Raw genomic sequence first — 21,568 nt, 5'->3', positions numbered from 1 at the left:
TTACGCTGATGATTACTGGATCTTTCTTACAAGTTTGAGGAAGCATTTCAAACTGTTTACGGTAGCTCATTTCTATACCGTAAATCTCCGTTATGCTTGGAGATTTCTGTCGACAATCAAGTGAAATTTAAGCCGAAGTGTTAATGCTCCTCAATTTGCATTGCAACTGGGCTGTACATACAGTGTACGTCACTCCGTTACGACCAGTAGATTTTCAGTGCATCCTTGACTCATCAGCAGCAGAACTCTGTATCAGAATGTACTCGACTAACTATAACAAGACAGCTGGAAGATTGATTTTCAGTAGTCCCAAAGCTATATGATTGCACCAACTTTATCTCACAACATAAACGTTTGGAGAATCAACAAACAATTTGTTTTTAAACACAGTCAATCAGCCATACTAATATGATGGCATCACGTTCATTCACTGGAAGCAGCTTCCCTGCAGCTAATAACGTCTTGCAGAAGAAATGGAATCAACGGAACTATGAGATGCATGTAGCAAAGGTAAGTTAATCATACGACCTTTGAAAGAGGATGAGAAAAATGAATGATACCTTTAATCCTGTAACTGTTTTAAACTTATACTACCTGGCTTGAAAATGGGGTGGGGGGGGGGGGGGAAGGCATTTTCACTTGTTTTTGTTGCCTTTGGTGTTTCGAAAACTTAAAAGCTTTTTAGAGAAGGCTAATCAAGAGTTCTGTATCATCCACACTAAATATACACGTAGGCTACTGTGATAGGGTGTTGCTGATAAGATTATAAACCCTGTCGAAGTGATCCTGGAACCTAAATAAATAACTGGGGCACTGTGAACGTGTTTGGGTCGCCAGTGCAGTTAGGCCCTTAAAAGATATACATATGTACTAGGGTTGGATTTGGGATTGAAAAGGTCAATTTTAGGAAGGAGTACTCAACAGAACACTTGCCCAGTCTTGAACATAATGACTGTTTTGGGGAATTCTCCGTGAGTTTCAGGATGACCATGAGTGAGAAGAAGAAGTTATTAGCTCTCCTGAGTTTATTTCATTCATGAATGAATATTAGAGGAAATAGATTTGTTGAACCAAATTTTAATTGTACATATATCTACAGTGTAATCATTCTATGGTTAAAACAGTAATAGTGTACGTATGATAATATTAATATATGCAATGTATCAGTGCACTTTTAAGGTACATATTCATTTGACTGAAAGATCAATCTGTATCTGGTTGTCGCAGATATGTTCCGCGGAGACTACATCTGATTTCACAGAATAGGGGGGAGAGTCATAAAGTTAAAAACAACAATAACAACAACAACAACCCCCCAAAAAAACAAAAAAACAAAAAAAAAACCTCTGAACAGACAGATTTTTCTGTCCACATATTCACATATGTGTCAGTGTAAGATATCACAGATTCTTGTGGCATTTGGGAATTTTCTTAGCATGTCCAGGAGAAATGACAATAATAAATTCTACATCTTGGAAGGCATACTTGCAGTGTACAGAATTCATGTTTCATTATAGTGACAGGTATAATTTGTATCATGTAGACTTTTTGTCTTACTTCCTCAATGTGCCGAAGGAATTTAGGGTCTACTGAAAGAAAAAAAAAACCACAAATAGATAAACAAAATGATCTGTTACATCAACTATTCATTTAAATCATATCCAGTTAGTATTTTTCATTTTCCCCCAAACCTTTGAATTAAAAATTCAATCTAAGAGGTGTATTTTGCACACTTTTTACACATAATAGCTCAATACAATAAAAATTATATTCAAGCAAGAACTTTGAACTGAACACCAATATTCCTTAGTGCTGATAAAATTAATGTTACTGTAAAACAATGTCAAAAACTCAATATGTGACAATGTATCCATGGCAACCTTAAAAGTACTTAGGGACAAACAGTGAATTAGAACATTTCCCTTGGTATGTGGGATATATGTGACCTTTATTACAGGGAATAAAGATATAGAATATGCATTATGTATAATATGACTTATTTTGCATATGTTCTTGCCTCAGAATTTGTGCTCGCAAATACATGTAGATGTTTGATATGCTTTGCTACTTCATTGTCAATCAAAAAGTGTGGAATTTTGAAATACTCACGCCATGTGTGAGAGATACTGTCCCATGTGACAGTAAATTTGTCAAAGTTGTGATTGGTATCTAATGATTTCCAATGATGCCATAAAGTTACAGACTGTAGAGCTTCTAGTTTTTCCTATGAAGACAAATGCAGTAGACCAGTGACATAATTATCTTGGATTTGTGTGACATCTATGCTTCAACTTGTAGTACAAAAGCAAAATGCTCTATTGAAGACTACAAGGTACATGTGTGTGTAAATGGTTGAATGTTGACTATGCCAGGTTTACTATTCTTGCAACACTAAGGCCCAAATTCACGAAGGTGGTACAAATGAAACCATGGACAAAGACCATGGAGCGCCAAGTGTTGCACGGAATATTTTGTTACGAAATCAGTCATTTCATCGATGAAATGATTATTTTGTGACGAAATGACGACATTTTGTAACTAAACGAACATTTTATCCACGAAATGATAATTTCGTTAACGAAACAGTCATTTTGTCGACGAAATGACCAAATTTGTAATGAAATATTCCGTGCGACACTTGGCGCTCCATGGTTTTTGTCCATGGTTTAAACCATGGTTTCATTTGTACCACCTTCGTGAATTCGGGCCCAAGGATATTGGTTGTACCTTATACTGAATGACTCATTCCGTGCGACACTTGGCGCTCCATGGTTTTTGTCCATGGTTTCATCTGTACCACCTTCGTGAATTCGGGCCCAAGGATATTGGTTGTACCTTATACTGAATGACTCACCATATTGTAATGATTTCCCAAATGACTTCCTCAATACAATCTTTTTCTCCTCAGTAAATCATGCTTGATCTCATCAAAAGTGTGCACACCATTTTGCTTACACTACACTTGACATTGTTATGACATACAAAGTGAACTACAGCAGTGAGTGGTAGTTCTGATTTGTTAGTATATCAATATTTGTGCTTGCTATGAAAAAAAAAAATCACACTTGATAATAGATCACAAGCATCAAACAAACAACACAACTTGTTAAGATGTCATTTTGAAAATTCAATGTGTGAATAATAGGCCAGGTTTCTATTTTGCACTATGTTTGTTTGCGTTACTGAATTAATGCTTCCAAAATACATTTTATGTGCACACTGGCACACTGGCAAATCTCCTTGATGCATGGAAGTTTTTATTGCACAGTGTGTCTTAAAAATAATGGCCAGGACTCTCTGGATGATTTAGAAACATAACTTTGGCCTTGTAGAAAACCCTATTGCAGAATGAGGAAAATCACATGTAATTCACTCATTCTTCACTTTTCACACACATCCTTAAACTTAACATGTCAGTGCCATGGCAACAGTCTTTATATTGCCATGAGTTTGAAGCCATGATGGTTGTACACATGTACACCATTTGTACAATGGCTTTATACCAGACTCCATTATTGCCGCTCTTCAGCTGGCTTGGATAAATAACTTATTGATTTTTGTCAACTCTACATTACTGCAGAGGATTAGGGTGGTGCAAACCAAATAAAAAGATAAAAATGAAAAGCATTGCTTTTTGAATTGCTCGGAATGCGTAGGAATAGACTGAATAAAACTTTCCACCTGGCATCACAAATTTTGTCCGAGCATTGACCCCATTCTTTTTATCTTGAAAGAGAGAATCCAGAATGCTGAGTGAAAAATCAATAATTTGACTGAATGATTGTCATTATGTAAATACTCATTGCATTAAATTGAAAAGGCAGGAGAAATGTTTGCACACTTGACTTCCAAATTCAATGAGCACAGTAAATATGGCTTCTGTTGCCATGGACAACCAGTGATGCCTGTGCTTGGAAGAGAGAATGAAGTGAAGCAGGACAGTTTAATGACAAAAATTATATTCTCCTTCATTGTCTTTGCAAGATGCTCAAATCTGAGGTTGTCAGTTTGCAAGAAACTATCTTTAGCAGGACTTCTGTAATATCTCATACAATGTACATACACTCCAATGAAAGTATTGATATATCTCTGACATAATGTGATCCACACATTTATTGTGTGTATACATGTACATTGTATCTTAAATCATTACATCAATATGAATGCAATAAAAAAAATGGAGAGAATACACACAAAGGTTTGGCATTGTATACACCTAGATAAATCAGATCCCCCTCCCCTCCCCTTGTTGTCGGAAGGAAAGTTATTTAAATACTTTCATGCTTATTTAGTGCTAAAGGGCTGGTGCCATACAGAACATGTTAATGATTGAACATACATTGTAGAGTGTAAAATGAGTGAAGATTCATGAAGACATCATCATATTCCATCTAGTCTATGATAGATAGACTGCAGAGAAATTGCCTTCTTTCTTTTCTTTTCTTTTTTACAAGCACTAGTAACCAAATGCTGTATTGTGGTGTATGAATGGCACTGGTGTGCAAACAAGACACAAAGACAAGTCCACTAAATTGCTGCCATTACCAACCGACTGTGCCTGCAGTTGCCTAGCAACGGTGATGCTCGAAAAAAGGGGGACTTTGTATACTACTAACTTAAAACAGTAAAATCCCTGGATGGAATTAATTTATCAAGATAAAGTGACATATTAAATGCATTTTCTTCAGTTATACATGGTACATAATAAACAAGTAATGCTCTATGCTTTGCACACATTCTTGAGTACATTGATATGATACACACACACACACACACACACACACACACACACACACACACACAAAAGACAGGTACAATTATATCAATGATGTTATGTGTAGATGGGTTATCTGTGTTGGAGAAACATCTATAGTGTATTTATGAATGTATATATATATTACTCTAGGCATGTTTCTTTATTGTGGACAATTTTAGAAGACACAGATGTTGTGATGTTGTCGGCTGCATTTCAGTTGTCAAGCGTTGTAAGCCACAAGTGTATGAACAGCACCTAATCAGGGTTCCATCTTTCCACTGTTCGCCAAGTAATTGAATTTAACTTGGTAATTTTCAGTCCTTTAATTAAATGAGGTGCACCCAGAGACATCCATACTGGTAGGTTGCCATGGTAACAGATGCTGCTGTTGTGATATATGTTCAGAACTTTTGGAGTGAATGCACATGTTGTGGAGGAGAAAACCAACTTGTGCTGATTATAATGGGGAGGTAGGAGAGAATTATCTGTCTCATGCATTATCAAAACTTTCAAAGCATTCCTGTGTGTACCACAAAGTGCAGGTGACATGTACTTCACTTACATGGTATTCTACATCTACAGCATGTATACAACTTTCTTACAATGAATGTCAATTACTTTTTGTTCTTTTCTTTGCATTGGTGGTTAGTTTTAGATAACATGGATTGTGGATGTGCATTGATATTAGTATGATGCATGAAATGATTGTTGTGTTTATTTGTTTGCAGAAAAATGGGATGAAGACAAAGATTGATGCCACTTCTCCCAAAACGTACCCACACCTCCAGGTTAATATGAAGAAACTGCAGGTAAGAAAGGAGTGCATTCATCTATCAGTGCATTACATATTGAAACTGTGATTTGCATGCATGACAAATGTTCAGATGAGATACCAAGATCACCAGCTGATGACAATTGCAGTTAATCTAATACTTTTTTTTTTTTGCATTAGATACAATGCCTGTAAGACATTCTTCTTGTCAAGTATTGTTTTTCACCATCTTGTGCCCCAAAAATAAAACTAAAACATTTGGATTCTTCAGGTACCACGCATATGAAGTATAGGAAAAGAAATGCGTAAACCCATTGTGATTGTTTATCATAGAGCTGTGTTACATCAATTCCAAATGTGCAGATAAATCGATTCCAGAAAGTATTCTATTGTGGAAATTGATAAAGCATCTCTAAGGAGATAAATCTGTTTATTTTTCTTCTTTACATTATGTTCTGTCATCATGCTATGCCTAGACGGAGGAGGAGAAACAAGCTCTTATTGACCATGACAACCGCATCCTCCTCGCCAAGCTCACTAATATCATCCGGTCTGGAGGTGGGCTGGATAACTGGAACTTTGAGTATGATGCTGCCCCAAAGAGGTAAGAATTCAAGTGATGTACTGTATACGCTATATATTTCGCGGGGGTTTTATTTTCGCGAATTTCGCGAGTCGGGAGCTATTCGCGAATTTAACAACACGCGAAAATATTACCTTCCAAAATGAATCCCTTGCCTTGATGATACGAAAATTTCAGTACTAGCAGTATACCATGTCATGGCTTACCGAACATACTTTCAGTGCTGTACTGGCTAAGCTTGTTTACGTACATATAGCACGTCCACGTCTACAGTTTACGAATACTACAGCGTACTGTAGAGAGCCAATCCATTATCGCAAGGGGACCACTCGTCAGAAATCTAGCGCGATGGACTTATAACCACTTCAAAAATGTTGAATTCTAACTTACTAGTTAGCAGAGTTTGGTAATTTTTTTTCATGCAGTGTATAACTAGTATCATTCTTATTTGCTAGTAAGTTGAAAATTCACACTTTCTTTGCCACTTCATATTTTCTCTGGTCCCCCAATCGCGAATTTAACCACTGGCGAAAATGTGTGACAGCGGCAATTCGCGAAAATTTATGTACGCGAAAATTATAGCGTATACAGTAAATGACAATATCATATTAAATGTTTATCCAGTTTTCCCTTCCTCTATCTCATTTTCTTTTTTTTTTTCTTCTATGTTTCCTCTGTCTTTTCCTAATCATCTCTTTAAATCTAGTTAATTTGTTTGTGTCTTTTTCTGCTAGATTGCCAAGCATTACTTCAATGATATGTCACCATATCAATTTCTGTGATCATAAATTTTGATAGCAATTTTCTATTTTTTTTTATTTTGTATTATTAGCACACCATTTTCCACTGGCACAACTCTATAAATTTCTATGTTTTCATCTAGATTTTCCATTTTGTCTGATTGTAATTTTCCCTTATCTTTTTTTTTTCTCCAAAGTCCAATTGTAGGTCAATGGGGAAGGTCATGAAATGTTACAAAGAAAAGTGCTCATGATCATATGTATTATTTCTGTGCAAATGTTTCACAGAGCCATTAGCCAGTGTCTGAAGCATATTTGATATGGATGTCATGTAGATTATGTTCAGTATCTGTGTTGAAGAATTTAATGTGAATTTGGTACATTTTTCCTCAGTCTGAACACTCCTTTCAAGAACCGAGAACAGGAGAGGATAGAAAAAGAGAATGCAGCTTTGTTAAAGAGACTCAACAAGGTGAAACCCATGTACAACTTTGATAAAATGGTAAGTTTTAGCATTTTATTCCATCAGTCAAGCTTTCATAGCAATTTGTGTGGTCCCATCTCCATATTTAAAGTTATTTATTTCAATGTTATGTATCCTTTGGTGATTTTCCATTGAAAATTAAACAAAGAATATTTTTTTTTCTATAGCAAAAATGTACACATAGACCTGACCTTTCAGTGTATTAAAGTACATCAGCTTAGAACCAACTTCATAAGCTTTGTGAATTACAGATATCTATATCATCCTCACAAACCAATTATTGAATGCATGAATAGCAAAGTTTTCTAGATGTTGTAGTACATTTTTTTTTCTACATTAAATTTTTTTCTGTCAAAATCAGTGAATAAGTATATGTATCATTTATTGGCAACTGAGTTGTATTTATTGATGTTTCTTCATATTATCAGTACCACCTTTCTGTCTCTTAATGGGTAATTTGCTTCTTTGTTGATATTTGCAGGAGGATGACTACCTCATGCACAATTACTACCTGACCCAGAAGGCACAGGTGACCAAGAGCTATGAGGTTGACCTCAGAGGTGTGAATGAGACCAGTTCCTTCATCTTCTATGCCAAGGATAGACACGCAAACAAAGAGGTGAGACATCTGCCAGTCTTTGCATTGATGGTTTCATGCCTAGAAACATCCACTGGTATGCAAGTTTGTAGAGAACAATGTGCCATGGCATGATTACATATGCATAGATCTGTCAGATATTTGTTCTTGTTTGTTTGCCTCGTTTTTTTTTTTCTGAGAAATTGACATGCATAGTTTTTACAAAAGTTTTTACAAAAGAAGTGACAAACTGCATGACAAAGTAAACCTACATAAAGACCGAAGTGTGATAAGGCAAACTTTGAGCTGATAACTAAAAATGCTGAAATTGCGTACACCGCTATTGGTTCATGGGACTCTTAGGTATGTTATAAAATCTGTGTTAGATTTGTTTGTTTGTTTCTTTGCTTGCTTGCTTGTTTGTTTGTGTGTGTGTGTTTCTTTTTTGGGATGACAAAAATATATGTTTGCCATGTTAGCTCTTCAGTTATAGTGAAACATAGGTTCATGAATTGAGCAATAAAAAAACACATGTGATACATTATCTTGACTGCTTTGTGTGATGTCTGATACTGACAGAAAACTTTCATCGAGGGCGACATCGAGGAGACAATTGAAGTTCCAACAGAAGAAGAGGCTCTTGAACTACAGGCCACAAAATTACCCAGTCTGGTGAGTGTGGGCTTATACTTCCATGTAGAGCTACTGAACTGTCAGCTCTGTATATTTTCAATGGAGTTTACTTTTCTTCATGTCTTATGTTACCATCCCACCATTGCAGATTGTTGAAAGTTATATTCGTGGCAAATCATGACTAAGTTTGAAGAAAGGAGTAGTTGAGGAGTGTAGTGCAAAATGAATTTATAAACATATTTATACAGTCAACCTGATTTTCAGGGTGGTGCTGCCAAATTTCAGAGTGTCTTGTGCATTTGGAAATTGGTTTGTTTGGCAAAATTTGGTCTTTGGATAGAAGAGAGAAATAGTCGAAGGAATATCCTGAAAAATAGCTTGAATAGCATGACTGTTTATTAATCTCTAGCCTGTCAACGTGATATTTAGAATTGTGATGCCACAGCTGAATGACTTGTATTTTTATAAATATATCAAGCAGTAATAAAACCTGTACAAAGACCAGCTCTGCAAACCATCTTGTTTACAGTCAGGATATGATGTACAAAATTTAATGTACTAATATGCTTGGGCTGCCTCTTGTATACAGACATGTTTGCTACCAGACTAAATGTTTCATTTGTGCAAAGTCCATCTTGCTCACTGAAAGCAAATTTCTCGTTGCCAGGGAGGAGGTAAGAGACTGCCAACCAGACAGCAGCTGAAGAGAAGAACCACCAAACTGCCTGTTATAGGGCAGGAGAGAAAGAAAGCAGAGGAGAAGAAAAAGGTGCTGTACTCAAAACTTTCTGTGTATAGTTACTCTTACATGTAAAGACCCGAATCCATGCCGTACCTTTGTATATATAAATATTATATATGCAAGAAATATGCCAACTTCAAATATTTATATGCACATACATACATACATACATATATATGCGTACACATAATTTATATGTATGGCTTGACACTTTGGTGGCCTATTTGGGTCACTAAGATCTTTGAATTTGAAATTGGTGGCCTAAAAAAGAAATGTAGTGACTAGAAATAAAAGGACATCATTATGAAAATTTATTATTGATTTTAGATGCCTGATTGGGCCACTAAAATATAGCCGTTTTTAGAAATTTGTCAAGCCCTAACATTAATATATAACTCTGGATCCATCTTGGTGTATTTTGTTTTTCGTAATTGAAACAACTGAATTTTTTGTAGTGATGAGGAGATCTGAAAAGAATAAATCTTTTGAAATATGAAAATGGTATGTTAACTCCTTGATAGATAGTGTGATGATGGTTTGGTATTTTGAAGTATGTCTTGAAATATTTTCAATTGATATTGCAGTATTAGATGTTGTATAAATAGAGTGAATTGATTTCCTACATAATATAGCATTGTAAGTATGTTGTCCATAAGGTGAGAATTGTAGTATGTTTTTATATATATGCAAAGACTGTTTGTGCTTTAAAAAAAATGCCAAAGACTAAAAAAGTAATCCTTAGTTGAAGTAAATCGTCATATCAAATGTTTTGTCCTTCACCCATGCAGAAAGAAGCTGTTGTGAAGCCACAGATGTATAACCAGAAAGATGAAGCCGCCAAATTATTTAAAGCTACAAAAGGAATGGGTAAGCAGTATGTTTCTTATATGAAAGCTGAATCCACACATTATTTATGAGGCAGAGCAATGCAAAACTTACTTTGTGCATTAAAAATGATTCTTGATTGTTCTAAAGATGTTACTTTGAAAAATCTTGTGACATTATTCTTCATGGGGTGTAGACGTGTGGAATACACATACAGGCTTATGGTGTTACAAATGTAAGTGGATAACTTCTAGTCTTGCTACCACATGGTAGGTGTCACCGTAAATATGCTAACTGTATTGGATGATGAAGTTTGATAAGATACAGAGTAGTAAATGTAGTGCATCATGTAATGTGTTGACATACTTTGTGTGAAAGCTTGATGGAGGATTAAACTTGATGGGATACAAACTGATACACGTATTTGCCATCATTCAGTCATGAAATATTTTGGAGTGAATATAACATCTCATGTAGAAGATTGATGAAAACATTCCTTTAATGGTTGCAGCATCAATATATTGTATCAGGCTCTAAACTTTTAGTATTTTTGTGTGGTTTTTTTTTTCACACCATAGGTAACCCAGAGCAGATCCTTGTTCAGACGTTAGCCAAGAGGACATACCAGCAGAGACAAGACACTCTGGCCAAGTTTGAAGACACATATGGACTGGTGAGACACTCAACTTATTCATACAAGATTTATAACCCATAAGTGTAGCCATATTTTACTTTACAGAAAAATACACACAAAACAAACAAACAAACAAACAAATATAATGAAAAAAAAAAGGATCAAGTAGACTTTCTGTGAAAATAAATCATCAAACAGTGTAAACACTAGCACCATGTGATATTTGATAAAAATTCTCTTTGCCAGACTTGGTCTGGAAGATCAGCGCTATAAGTAGTGGTCATTTGTTAGCAGAACGCTGTCATCATCATGTTAGTTCAGCTTGGCAGCTTCACAAAGTAGACAATCCCCATGACCTGAGTACTTTAGTTTAATTTGCATTCTTTATGGCTGTGTATGCAGACGCTGGAGCAGGAGTTGAAAGACAACTTGAGTGCTGAATATGATGACATCATCGAGAGTCTCCTAGCAACAAGGGAAGACTTGGATGCACTGACATTACGGCGGGCTCTCAAGGTAGGATGCGTTTCTGCATCTACAAAGAAGTGGAAATTGACTTATATGCTGCCAGTTAGTGATTTGGTTCTTGCATGAGGAATGTATTTGAAAAGAGATATGAAATATTGGTAAATGCATTTAAAACAGTAGGAAGAGTTAATTTTGTTAATAATTATTGTAAATATTAAATGTTTGTTTAAATGATTTTCAGCAAATACATTGTACCAAGAACAAGAGAGGGAGAAAGGGAGAGGAAGAAAGAAAGAGAGAGTGAGACAGGTAGAGAATGAGAAAGTTTGACGACTTACAAAATCAACTTGAATTCTTTGCATTAAAGTAGTCAAAATGAGACGTCTTGTGGTGGTGTGTGAGAGAAACTGATTTATGTCATGTCATGTTGCTAAGTGATATCTATTTTTTTTTTGTTTTCCCAGGGTGAAGATTCACTGGTTGAGCCTGTCATAGAGATCCTTTGTACCAGAAGTAATGCTGTAAGTACATTAAACTTCACTGATCAATAAGTTACTGGTACTCCATAAAATTGACAATTCCTATATATTTTTCAGTTCTCACAGACTTAATCCAAGTACAGTTAATGTAAGGAAAAAGGAGTAAACTGCATTATACAAGAAAACTTAATGTTGTGCATTTCAAATGCCATATGTTTGTAGTTTTTCTGAGAAGTTAATTGAATTTCCATTTGCATCCATACTTATCTTTTCTTTAGTAATTTCACAATATTTATGAATTTGAATTTTTGAAGTTGAATGTTAGTCTATATATATGATGGTAAAAACACAGCAAAAATAAAAGAGGCAATACACTTTCTACAGAGATAAATTTCTCTGCAATCATATTAATGGTACACTGACTGTAGTCCTACCTGATGTATAAGTCCTCACTATTTACTTTATAAATTTTGTGTACGTTTAACAGGCAATTGCTGGTATCAAGGAATCTTATGAAGCCAAATTTGGTGTATCGTTAGAGGATGACATCACAGCAGAGATCAAGGGCAAACTCAGACATCTTTCCTTGGCTCTGGCAAAGGTAAGCTTTTTTAGTTTTTTTTTTCTTTTTGTGCTGTATGAGAGGAAACAGGTATACATGCACACCAGATAAGAACCAGTTTACAGACATGATTCCAGAATAATGTTTTATGTTTTTGTTCTGCATTACAAAATTATCAATTAGGACCTCATAGAGAGTTTGATATCTTGCATACCGATGCAGATTGATCACATTGTTTGTTTAGTGCATATGAGAATAGATGTTATGTAATAGATATTATAGACAGTTAAATGTAAGCAAAGATCAGAAATGAATTACATTTGCTGAGGAAATCAATTATTGCAACATTGTCATTTATGTATTTGATGTATATGTATGAAGTTTTGTACTCTAAACGTTATTCAAATTGTTAGCTCATGAGAATTTGTGTTCATAGATTCAGTATGCCCAAGGATAAGATCCCAGATTTGCTGTCTGCACCAGATGATATTCATTTAAAGAAAGGAAGTTCATAAACATCTGCGACATCATGTTTTGTGTTTGCCCCTAGGGTTGCCGAGCTGAGGAAACGGAGGTAGATGAGGACCAGGCGCTAAAGGATGCTGAAGCCCTGAAGGATGCTGGGAGTGAGGCTCGCTGGGATGTGTCCAGTGGCAAGATGGCCAGTCTTCTCCAAGAAGCCAGCTTGGTACATCTCAGGGAGGTCCTTGTACAGTATGATCAGGTGAGAGGCAGGAATGAATTGTCTGTTTTCTTTGGACCAATTTTTTTCTCTTGGAGGCATCAGCCAGAAGCAGTCCAACTTCCTATTGCCATGGGATGAAAATTATTTGTCTATCTTTATTTGGACTTAATCAGTGATTTTCCTCATCCAAAATGGTAATTGTGATTAAGAATCAGAGTTTGCACTCTTTGAATGCTGTTATCTCTTAAAGAAGGCTTTGAAGGAGGATAATTTGGAATAGCTTTAGTCTTTTTTTCATTTTCATACTTTGTGGAACAACTGTTATGGGCATAATAGAATGAACAAGATGCTACAGCTATCATATTTTCCACAGAGATTTGACTTGGCATACTGTAGCTAATAATATTTCCAGGCATTTTGCACATCATCACATATATTACACATCATATTATGATTGATAAACAGAATGAAGATTCATGTTCGTGGAAGAGGGTGTATGTACTGCATCACCTATATACTCATACATTTTTGTCTGTCCCAATATTGAATAGTTTACATTTCTAAACCATTGTAAGTGAGTATGACAGGGGTAATATATCAAGTGATTATATTGAAAACAATCCTCTAAGCAAATGTAAAATCATTGAGTAATTGTGTCTTTATCCCTGTGTATCAATCTCTTGTTTACAGTTGACAAATTCAGAGCTTGAAAAGGAGTTGAGACGTAGCCTTATTGGAGACTTCCAGGATGCCATGATATGCATGGGTAAGATCTTCACAGCTCAACACCATAATCAGTTGACTATAGAGAGAAGTTGAGAGTGTTTGAAGAATAAAGCATCAGACAACACAAACTGGATTGAGACTTTAGAATACCCCTCTACCTCAAGTATCCATTAATCTGCCCTCTTGCAGTCCTAATAGTCCTTTTAAGGTCTCCTAACATGATTGTTGTGCATGTTAAGAACTTGCTGCGGCACCAAGGGATGCCAAATTTATGTGATTCTGCTGGGAGTGCCGTAATAACAAGAGAATTAAAACAGAAATATATCCTATCTCTTCAAAGCCTGACAAGGAAATACAATAGCTTTCCTGAGTATGGGAGTCATTTGCACCTAGTGCAGTGTATGTAACATATGAATATCTCTGTGATTGTTCGTTATACCCATATATCCTCCTTGATTTTGATATGTTAATCGTGGCAGCCCTTCTGCACCCTAAATTTGATGAAACTTTGGTGTGAGATGAATCATACAGTAGATCACATTTATAGAGTGTAATTCAGTCATCAGGTATATGATTGTATGTCATGTAAGTATCTTTTTTCTGTCTACATTGACAGTGCGATGTCTGAACAGCTGCACACAGTTCATGGCTGAGAGACTCCATTCAAGTTTGACGGGAGAGGCTGATGACACAACACTGATGAGAATTATCATTACCCGATCAGAAGTAAGTCATCTGTGGAAAAGCCTTTGTGTGACTATGTGTGCATGTGTGGAGTTGAATGTTGCGATGTCTTTTTGAAGGTATGAGTCTATATATGCACATGTTGTATGTGGTCATTGTGTGTGAGTGCAAGTGTCTTATGGGTTTTTTTTTCTGTGTCATTACATGTATTGTTCTCTGTCTTCATGAAAATGAAGGTCCACAAGGCATGACAAATATCAAGTTCATGTGCATTCAGTAAGCTCTGAATATCACAGCTTTGTAGCCTAATCGATAGTTCAAAGTAGTAAGTAAATTGAAGTGGAAATTTACCTCAAATTTGCTAAACCCTTATCTACACCATGCCATTTGCAATAAGTTCTTGTTCACTTGACTCTTGAAAGAGTCTTAAACCTACTTTATGTGTGGGATGGTTTGAAATTCTTTCACATCAGATACTTTATTTTATATTTGACCAACAATGTTTGATCCCACTTTCAGCTGGACTTGCCCCAGATCAGACGTAGCTACAAGAGGCTTTACAAACAGACACTAGTGGAGAGCATAGAGCAGCGGTGCACTGCATCCTTCAAGCAGGCTCTGATACAGATGGTGGTGGTCCATGGTGCTCCTCACAAACAGGAACAGGTGAGCAGCTCAGCCATGAAGGCTAACAGAAACTACAGTCCATCTTACCTAAGTCAAATCTATTTGGACTGAAGAAATAGCTTCAACTTAGAGAACATTTGACTTACTAGGGAATAAAAATTCAAGAGAATATAAAGAGAAGAGGACTTGAAAAGACCTTCGACTTAGGCCATATCATTCGACTTATGTGATGTTGACTTAAGCAAGGTTGACTGTAGTTGAGTAAAGATGGTAGGTAAAACTGATTTGTTGCATTTTGGAGTTGCCATGTTGTATGTTGTATATCCCAAATTCAGATGGAACATGGTCATTAGTAGTAGGCCACACCCATGCACTTTAATATTACGAGTATTTCCTTAAACTAAATATTGTCATTCGATGCAAATACATTCATCAATTGCTATTTTATTTATTATAGATCATTTGTGCAATATTTATTATTGTCAGTTTCATGTCGATGGCTGTCCTTAGAAGTGGAGTCATTTGAAATATTGCATATTCATGATTACATGTCATTGTCAAGAACATGTAGTAGAATTATAGCAGCAACCTTTTTAAATTTCTTACTTTATGTGACATTGCCCTCATAGCCAAAAGACACAGCACAAGGAGCTGGTGAGGCATCTACAGCAGAAGTGAGGCAGACACAATCCCCCAAGGCATCCCAACAGAAGCCCCTAAGGAGACCAGCCCCAAACCCCAATGCCAAGGTGCCCAGTAACAACCCTCTCTTGAAGAGCACCCAGCAAGCAAATGATGCAAGGAAAACTCCCCAGAGTGGGACCAGACCAAAACAGGTGAGTCCCCCCCCCCCCCCATCCATGGAATAACAAGCATCAAATTACTTTACAACCTCTTTTAACACTTTATCTATATCTCCACAGAATTACTCCAGTACAATTTTCTTGTGTCCTTTATGTATTCGCTGCTTGAGTTAAAACATTGGTAGTTTATCAAACTGTGAGATATAGTATCAGATTGTGAGATGGCAGAGCAGATTTTGATGGAAATATTGTGTGATAGAAATATTCATGGACATGAAAACCAAATTGTATTCTTCTATTTAAGTGCTAATGTGACTCATACAGGTGAAAGCCTTTTTTCAGACTCAAGGATGAAATTCTGCAAATTTTTTTTTTTAATGTTAGACCTTGAAAAATATTTAAAACTAAGACTTACAGAATATGTAGATTGTACATAATATAGATTTTCTTCTGGTTTATAGTTTGTTTGATGGATATTCTGATAGACACAATTTCAAGATTTTATGATTTAATGTACAAAGGGCAACTTTGACTCCAAGGGGAGCTCACAGAGGGAACTCACAAGCAGTAATAACATATTTTGAAATTCATTTGAAGACATGATACAGATGAAAAACATAGGTTACAGCAGGACATCAAGGTATGGTCGTACTGGGAACAATTGATAACAATGCCTCTTTTTACATCCACAGATTACCAATGCCCCAAGCTCACAGTTGAAGCCCAAACCTTCAGCCAGTGCCAAGGGCCGTGGGAGTGCCTCCAGCTTGAAGAAGGCGTCAGCTTCCTCCACAAGATCCACTCCACCAAAACAGTCCAAGACTACAAGTGATGTGGTTACCAAGGATGCGACGGCTACCAAGCCGAAGCAGGCATCCGCAAAGAAAGACAAAGATGTCAAACCTCCTAAGAAGGATGATGCAGAGAACAAGACTGAATCAAAGGTTCTGGAAGGGGAGAAGAAAGTGGAAGAGGAGGAGAAAGTGAAGGAGGAAGAAGAGAAGACGGAAAAAGAAGGCAAAACTGAGAAGTCGCCATCGCCAGCGTCAAGCAAAGATGATGAAAAGACTACAGAAGAGGAACCCACACATGAGAAAGAAGATGAGAGCAAAGAGGAGAAAGTGGAAGGAGATGAGACTGAAGGAGCAGGGAATAAGTCTGTGAGTGATGAGGAGCAGGTTAAACCTGCAGATGGAAACCAGGACTCAGACACTGTGTCTGCTAAGGATGATGATAAGGATGGAGATGAGAAGGAGACAGAACCAGGAGATAGTTTGGAAACACAAGAACCATCCAGCGAGAGCCAAGAGCCTATAAAATCATGAGATTTCACAAAGATTTCACCCAAAGATTTCACAAATTCTTGTTGATGGATCCTATTGATTTTTGTGTGTAAACCAGTGCAAACTGATTATATTGAGAGATAATAGGAAGGAGAGAGAGAGAGAGAGAGAGAGAGAGAGTACATAAGCTTGGTATACAGAGAGATTGTATAAAGTAACAGTAGTTATTATGAGTATTAGTGATGGAAGAAAAACTAAATTCATAATGGATACAATATTAATTCAAAGAGGATAAATTCAATGAAATAGAATTGAATGAAATGAAATGTTATGTGCCTTATGCTAGGAACATGTTTTTTCTAAGCTCACATACTGTTTATTGTCAATCATGGAAATGGAATATTATTTTCGTAATGTAGAAGTCTGGAATGACCAACACATATATGTATCTGATTCTCTATCCTTTTTCAAGGTTCATTACATTTCTTCAGAATATGTAAATAATGGTATAGATGTTTTTAATCATCACAAAAAAAAATGAATAGAACCTTGTTTGATCCTCATCAGCATGTCTACTTATTAACTCTTTCCATATACATTTGTATGACTTCAGCTGTATAATGTATTCACACCAACTCTCATCACTCTGTGTGAAAACTTACTTGCAATGACTTGTGTAAGGCTTCCCTTAGTTGTAATCAATTTGTGTGATATGGCAAACCAGCTTTTCCTGCCACACATGTTTGATGATTGAAATATCAATGAGTCTTCTCTGTGGCACTCCCCTGGGGATGTGTGTGATATTTGCCCAATGAGATTTATGGGTAAGATTTAGACTGAAATTTCTCATGAATCACAAAAGTTGATTTATTTGGCCAATGTGACACTGCCTTTTACAGGCAAAGCAGCAAAGATTTGTTATGTGATTTTGGCATGCCTAATTTGTGGAGGTTTAATGTAGTAAAATCATGTTAAGGCATCTCAGATGAATTCTGATTTATGTTAGAGAGAATTATGGCAATATTTTGAATGTTCATGTGCTCTATTTTTGTGCAGAATCAAAGTGCCTCGTGTTGTCGTGATGTCATATTTGATTTAACAAAAAATCATCTCAGCTGCATTTCAGTACTATCGAATTGCACCGGCACACACCACAGATTGCAACCCAATGGTGCATTTTTTAGTCAGTGTTAAAGCAATCATCTTTTTGAATGTGATTACTTAGAATTGAATGAAGGAAAAATCTGTAATGGTACTTTTTTTTTTTTTGGAGATAAAAGTCGCTAATGACTATCCCTCAGTGAGTAATAATGATTGTTAAAGTTTGTATGGCATTCATGCTGCTTTGTCTGGTTGATTTATCATCTAGTGCCCTGTTAATTTTACGAACAAGCTGCTGTCAAATATGTCCTTATCACTTAGTTTATGAAGATGTGTGTATTTGTACAAACATTTCCTACAATCATCAGAATAATTTTTTTAAAATTTTGATTAAAAAATGCAGCAACATTATTACATATAACACTGCAATATATAAAAGATGGTAGTAAGACTCACTATCAAGCATTGTGAGTTCCCAAGTCAACCTGTAAATAGCTATTGCCAGCTCCATGAAAAGATGTGGTATTACAGACTACTTTTACTACCTAGCTGAATTGAAAATGCATTTACCTTTCTTAGGATTGCACCTGAACATTATTTAGGGCCTTAGCAACCTCACTGTGATCACTTGTGAGGGAAAATAATATCAAAAGTATCCAATGGGCTGTTGTGTGATTTATGTCACTGAATAATAAAATATTTTCTTTGTCATTTTTCGTACTGTCTCTCTTACGTATGCGTAGAATTGAAATGGAAGTATATGCTTTCTATCTGAAATTATTTACACTCACTTTGTGTAATTCTGTACTTTAGGAAGTTATCTTATTCATTTAAAACACTTAATATTGTGTCAGATGAATATTTGTGAATACCTGGCAATACAGTATTACCTTACTTGGTTCATGTGTCTGGTGTTTGCACAGTGTACACATTGAAAGGAGAGAAAAATATGAATTCATATGATGAATAATGATTTGATTTGTTGGTTTTTTTTTCAGAATTTTGAAGAACTTATGGCATGATTCAGTACTCGCATTTTAGAGCTGTAAAGGCATTGCACTCACATAGCAAACACAGTCTGATTTTACTCTGTGCTGTGCTGATATAGTTGCTAATAAGCCTCTATAAAGTAAGGTGATGTGGCTGAAACGTAATTAGTGTTTTCAAAGTCTTCACATTTTATATCCCAACTACCTCCTGTTGATCACTTAGGGAAAAAAAAGACAATCTGTATAAAATATTTGACACTTGAAACTTGTAAAGTTTTGATGCAGCATCTTTTAAGGTGACATGATTTGACCTTTTGTTTTAATACCTTGTTTTCTGCAACTATTAATCTCAAAACCCATACTTTCTGAAATGTTTAGCTGGTGGCTGGCATTTCAGTGTTTCTTAGGTAGGTTTTTGGCAGTAAGAGGGACAAATCCTATATGATTGGAAAGCTAAGACTGAAGAATGAATGCTGCACAAATCTGAAAAATACATGTTCAGAAAACTACTTCGATTTTCATTTTGACTGTTTACATGTTTTCTTTTTTCTTTGCCTTCGAAACTAAATCACACTCTCGATGTTTCAAGGTCTGTCATCACCATTACTTTGTGATATACATAGACTGATCATCTCATTCGAATCAATAACCTTACTTGTTTTACATTATGAATTACAGATGTAATGTTGTTTTTTGTATAAATGAGGTGACTTCTGCATGAAACACTTTGTAAAGCAATGTTTCACAAAATGGACCTTACCATTCTAAGTTATTACTCATGTAAATAAACTTTCTTATAGCATGATCAATTTGTTGCATGTGGACTTTGTTTTTGTTGTATTCACTATAAATAAAAAAAATCCCAAATTAGGACAGAGAGGAAAATAATGAGAGAGGCAGAGGGAAAGAAGAGAGAGATAAGGAGAAAGAGCATTTTATTTTTGGGTGAGTTACAATGTGTGATTAGTTATTTCAGTTTATCAGTTAGTGAAGGAACTCGTCTTTCAATTTCAAAACTTTATTTTCCGTCTTGATCTCACGCATGAAAAGGTTGATCCGCCTTCCTTAACCCGTTGAGGACGAGTCCCGAGTATACTCGGGCAGGTGTCTATGGGAAATGTGTGCTGTCGCAAAATCAAACCGTCCTCAATGGGTTAAAATTCAGAGTGAGGCATATTCTGGTCTTTTAATGAGGGAATATATCATAAAGGGTTAACCAAGGTAAAGAAGAAAACCACAGTCATGTCACCGAGAAAGCCCATAAGCCCCTATGTGCTACAGTAGGGCCGGTGGAGCGTTTTCAAAAGTGGGGGGGGGGGGGGGGGGGCACTTCCGGGTTTCATGAGCTAACAAGCAAAAAAAAAAAAGCCTTCAGCGTAACTGGTGCACTTCCGGGTTTCTTCAGCTGACAAGCAAAAAGAAAAAAAAAAAACCAAGGTCTTCAGCAGCTCATCTTTTCTCCTTCCACTTCCGGGTTTCTTTAGCTGACAAGCAAAAAGAAAAGATCTTTAGCTCATCTTTTCTCCTTCCACTTCCGGGTTTCTTAAGCTGACAAGCAAAAAGAAAAGATCTTCAGCTCATCTTTTCTCCTTCCACTTCCGGGTTTCTTTAGCTGACAAGCAAAAAGAAAAGATCTTCAGCTCATCTTTTCTCCTTCCTATTCCGGGTTTCTTAAGCTGACAAGCAAAAAGGAAAGATCTTCAGCTCATCTTTTCTCCTTCCACTTCCGGGTTTCTTTAGCTGACAAGCAAAAAGAAAAGATCTTCAGCTCATCTTTTCTCCTTCCACTTCTGGGTTTCCTAAGCTGACAAGCAAGTGGCATCAACAGCAGCTGAAATCAACCTTGCATGTGTATCTTCTTGATACAAGTCTGGTTATCAGCATTCACTGAAACCTTCACCACTCTCTCATCTTTATTTCACCTTCCCTCCGCCTTCCATTCACAGCAGTATTCTCCAAAAGAATTCTCATTTTGGGGGAAAAAAAGAACAAAGTCAAATGGCATCTAAATTCACATTTTGTCTCATGAGAGACAGTTTGCAATAATAGTTTTTGGAGAAAACAGGCACACTTTTAATTACATGCTATTAATTGTATTATATCAAAGAACTTTGGGAATGCATCAAAGAGACACTCCTGTTATAAGATTCTTGCTGAGTAAAAATAAGCATTGCTTGAACAATGTCATCATCAAATGGATGAGAGTTAGAAAGAGAGCAAATGAAAATTTATTTTAATATATGAAGAGTTTTTTCGCAAAAAAACGATAAGTCCATTTTTGAAGATTTTGAAGTTCGGTCTCTGTCATAGAGTACAAAATAATACCTTTTGAATGATATATTGGTCACTTCATATAAAGGTACATTTTTGAAGTTATGGTCAAAAGAAGCAAAAATTTTCTTATCATTCTCATTA

At 36.1% G+C, this 21,568-nt stretch overlaps 1 protein-coding gene across 1 annotated transcript; it reads left to right on the top strand.

Moving 5' to 3' along the window:
* Nucleotides 1-354: 354 nt before the first annotated feature.
* Nucleotides 355-17,105, top strand: LOC139721537 (uncharacterized). The gene is made up of 18 exons (XM_071632852.1): nt 355-510; nt 5,485-5,565; nt 6,005-6,132; nt 7,245-7,353; nt 7,817-7,954; nt 8,492-8,579; nt 9,217-9,314; nt 10,076-10,154; nt 10,691-10,785; nt 11,149-11,262; nt 11,679-11,735; nt 12,181-12,294; nt 12,806-12,979; nt 13,631-13,706; nt 14,283-14,392; nt 14,870-15,016; nt 15,607-15,813; nt 16,473-17,105. Exons 1-18 carry the CDS (start codon nt 409-411, stop codon nt 17,103-17,105), a joined length of 2,550 nt encoding a protein of 849 aa, XP_071488953.1. The 5' UTR covers nt 355-408.
* Nucleotides 17,106-21,568: the final 4,463 nt, after the last annotated feature.

Source organism: Diadema antillarum, unplaced genomic scaffold, assembly GCF_040938485.1.
Source record: "Diadema antillarum isolate AM-2024a unplaced genomic scaffold, OU_Dant_1.0 scf00000145, whole genome shotgun sequence".
In the NCBI taxonomy this organism is placed as follows: domain Eukaryota; kingdom Metazoa; phylum Echinodermata; class Echinoidea; order Diadematoida; family Diadematidae; genus Diadema; species Diadema antillarum.
The sequence above is the reverse complement of the archived record's forward strand: the minus strand, read 5'-3'. Positions and strand labels throughout refer to the sequence as shown.

Bases quoted from the DNA above. Each gene is read 5' to 3' on its own strand.
- LOC139721537 (XM_071632852.1), top strand. From the start codon at position 409: ATGATGGCATCACGTTCATTCACTGGAAGCAGCTTCCCTGCAGCTAAT. The intron at 11,736-12,180 runs GTAAGTACATTA...TACGTTTAACAG, and splicing joins TTTGTACCAGAAGTAATGCT to GCAATTGCTGGTATCAAGGA. The intron at 15,017-15,606 runs GTGAGCAGCTCA...TTGCCCTCATAG, and splicing joins CTCCTCACAAACAGGAACAG to CCAAAAGACACAGCACAAGG.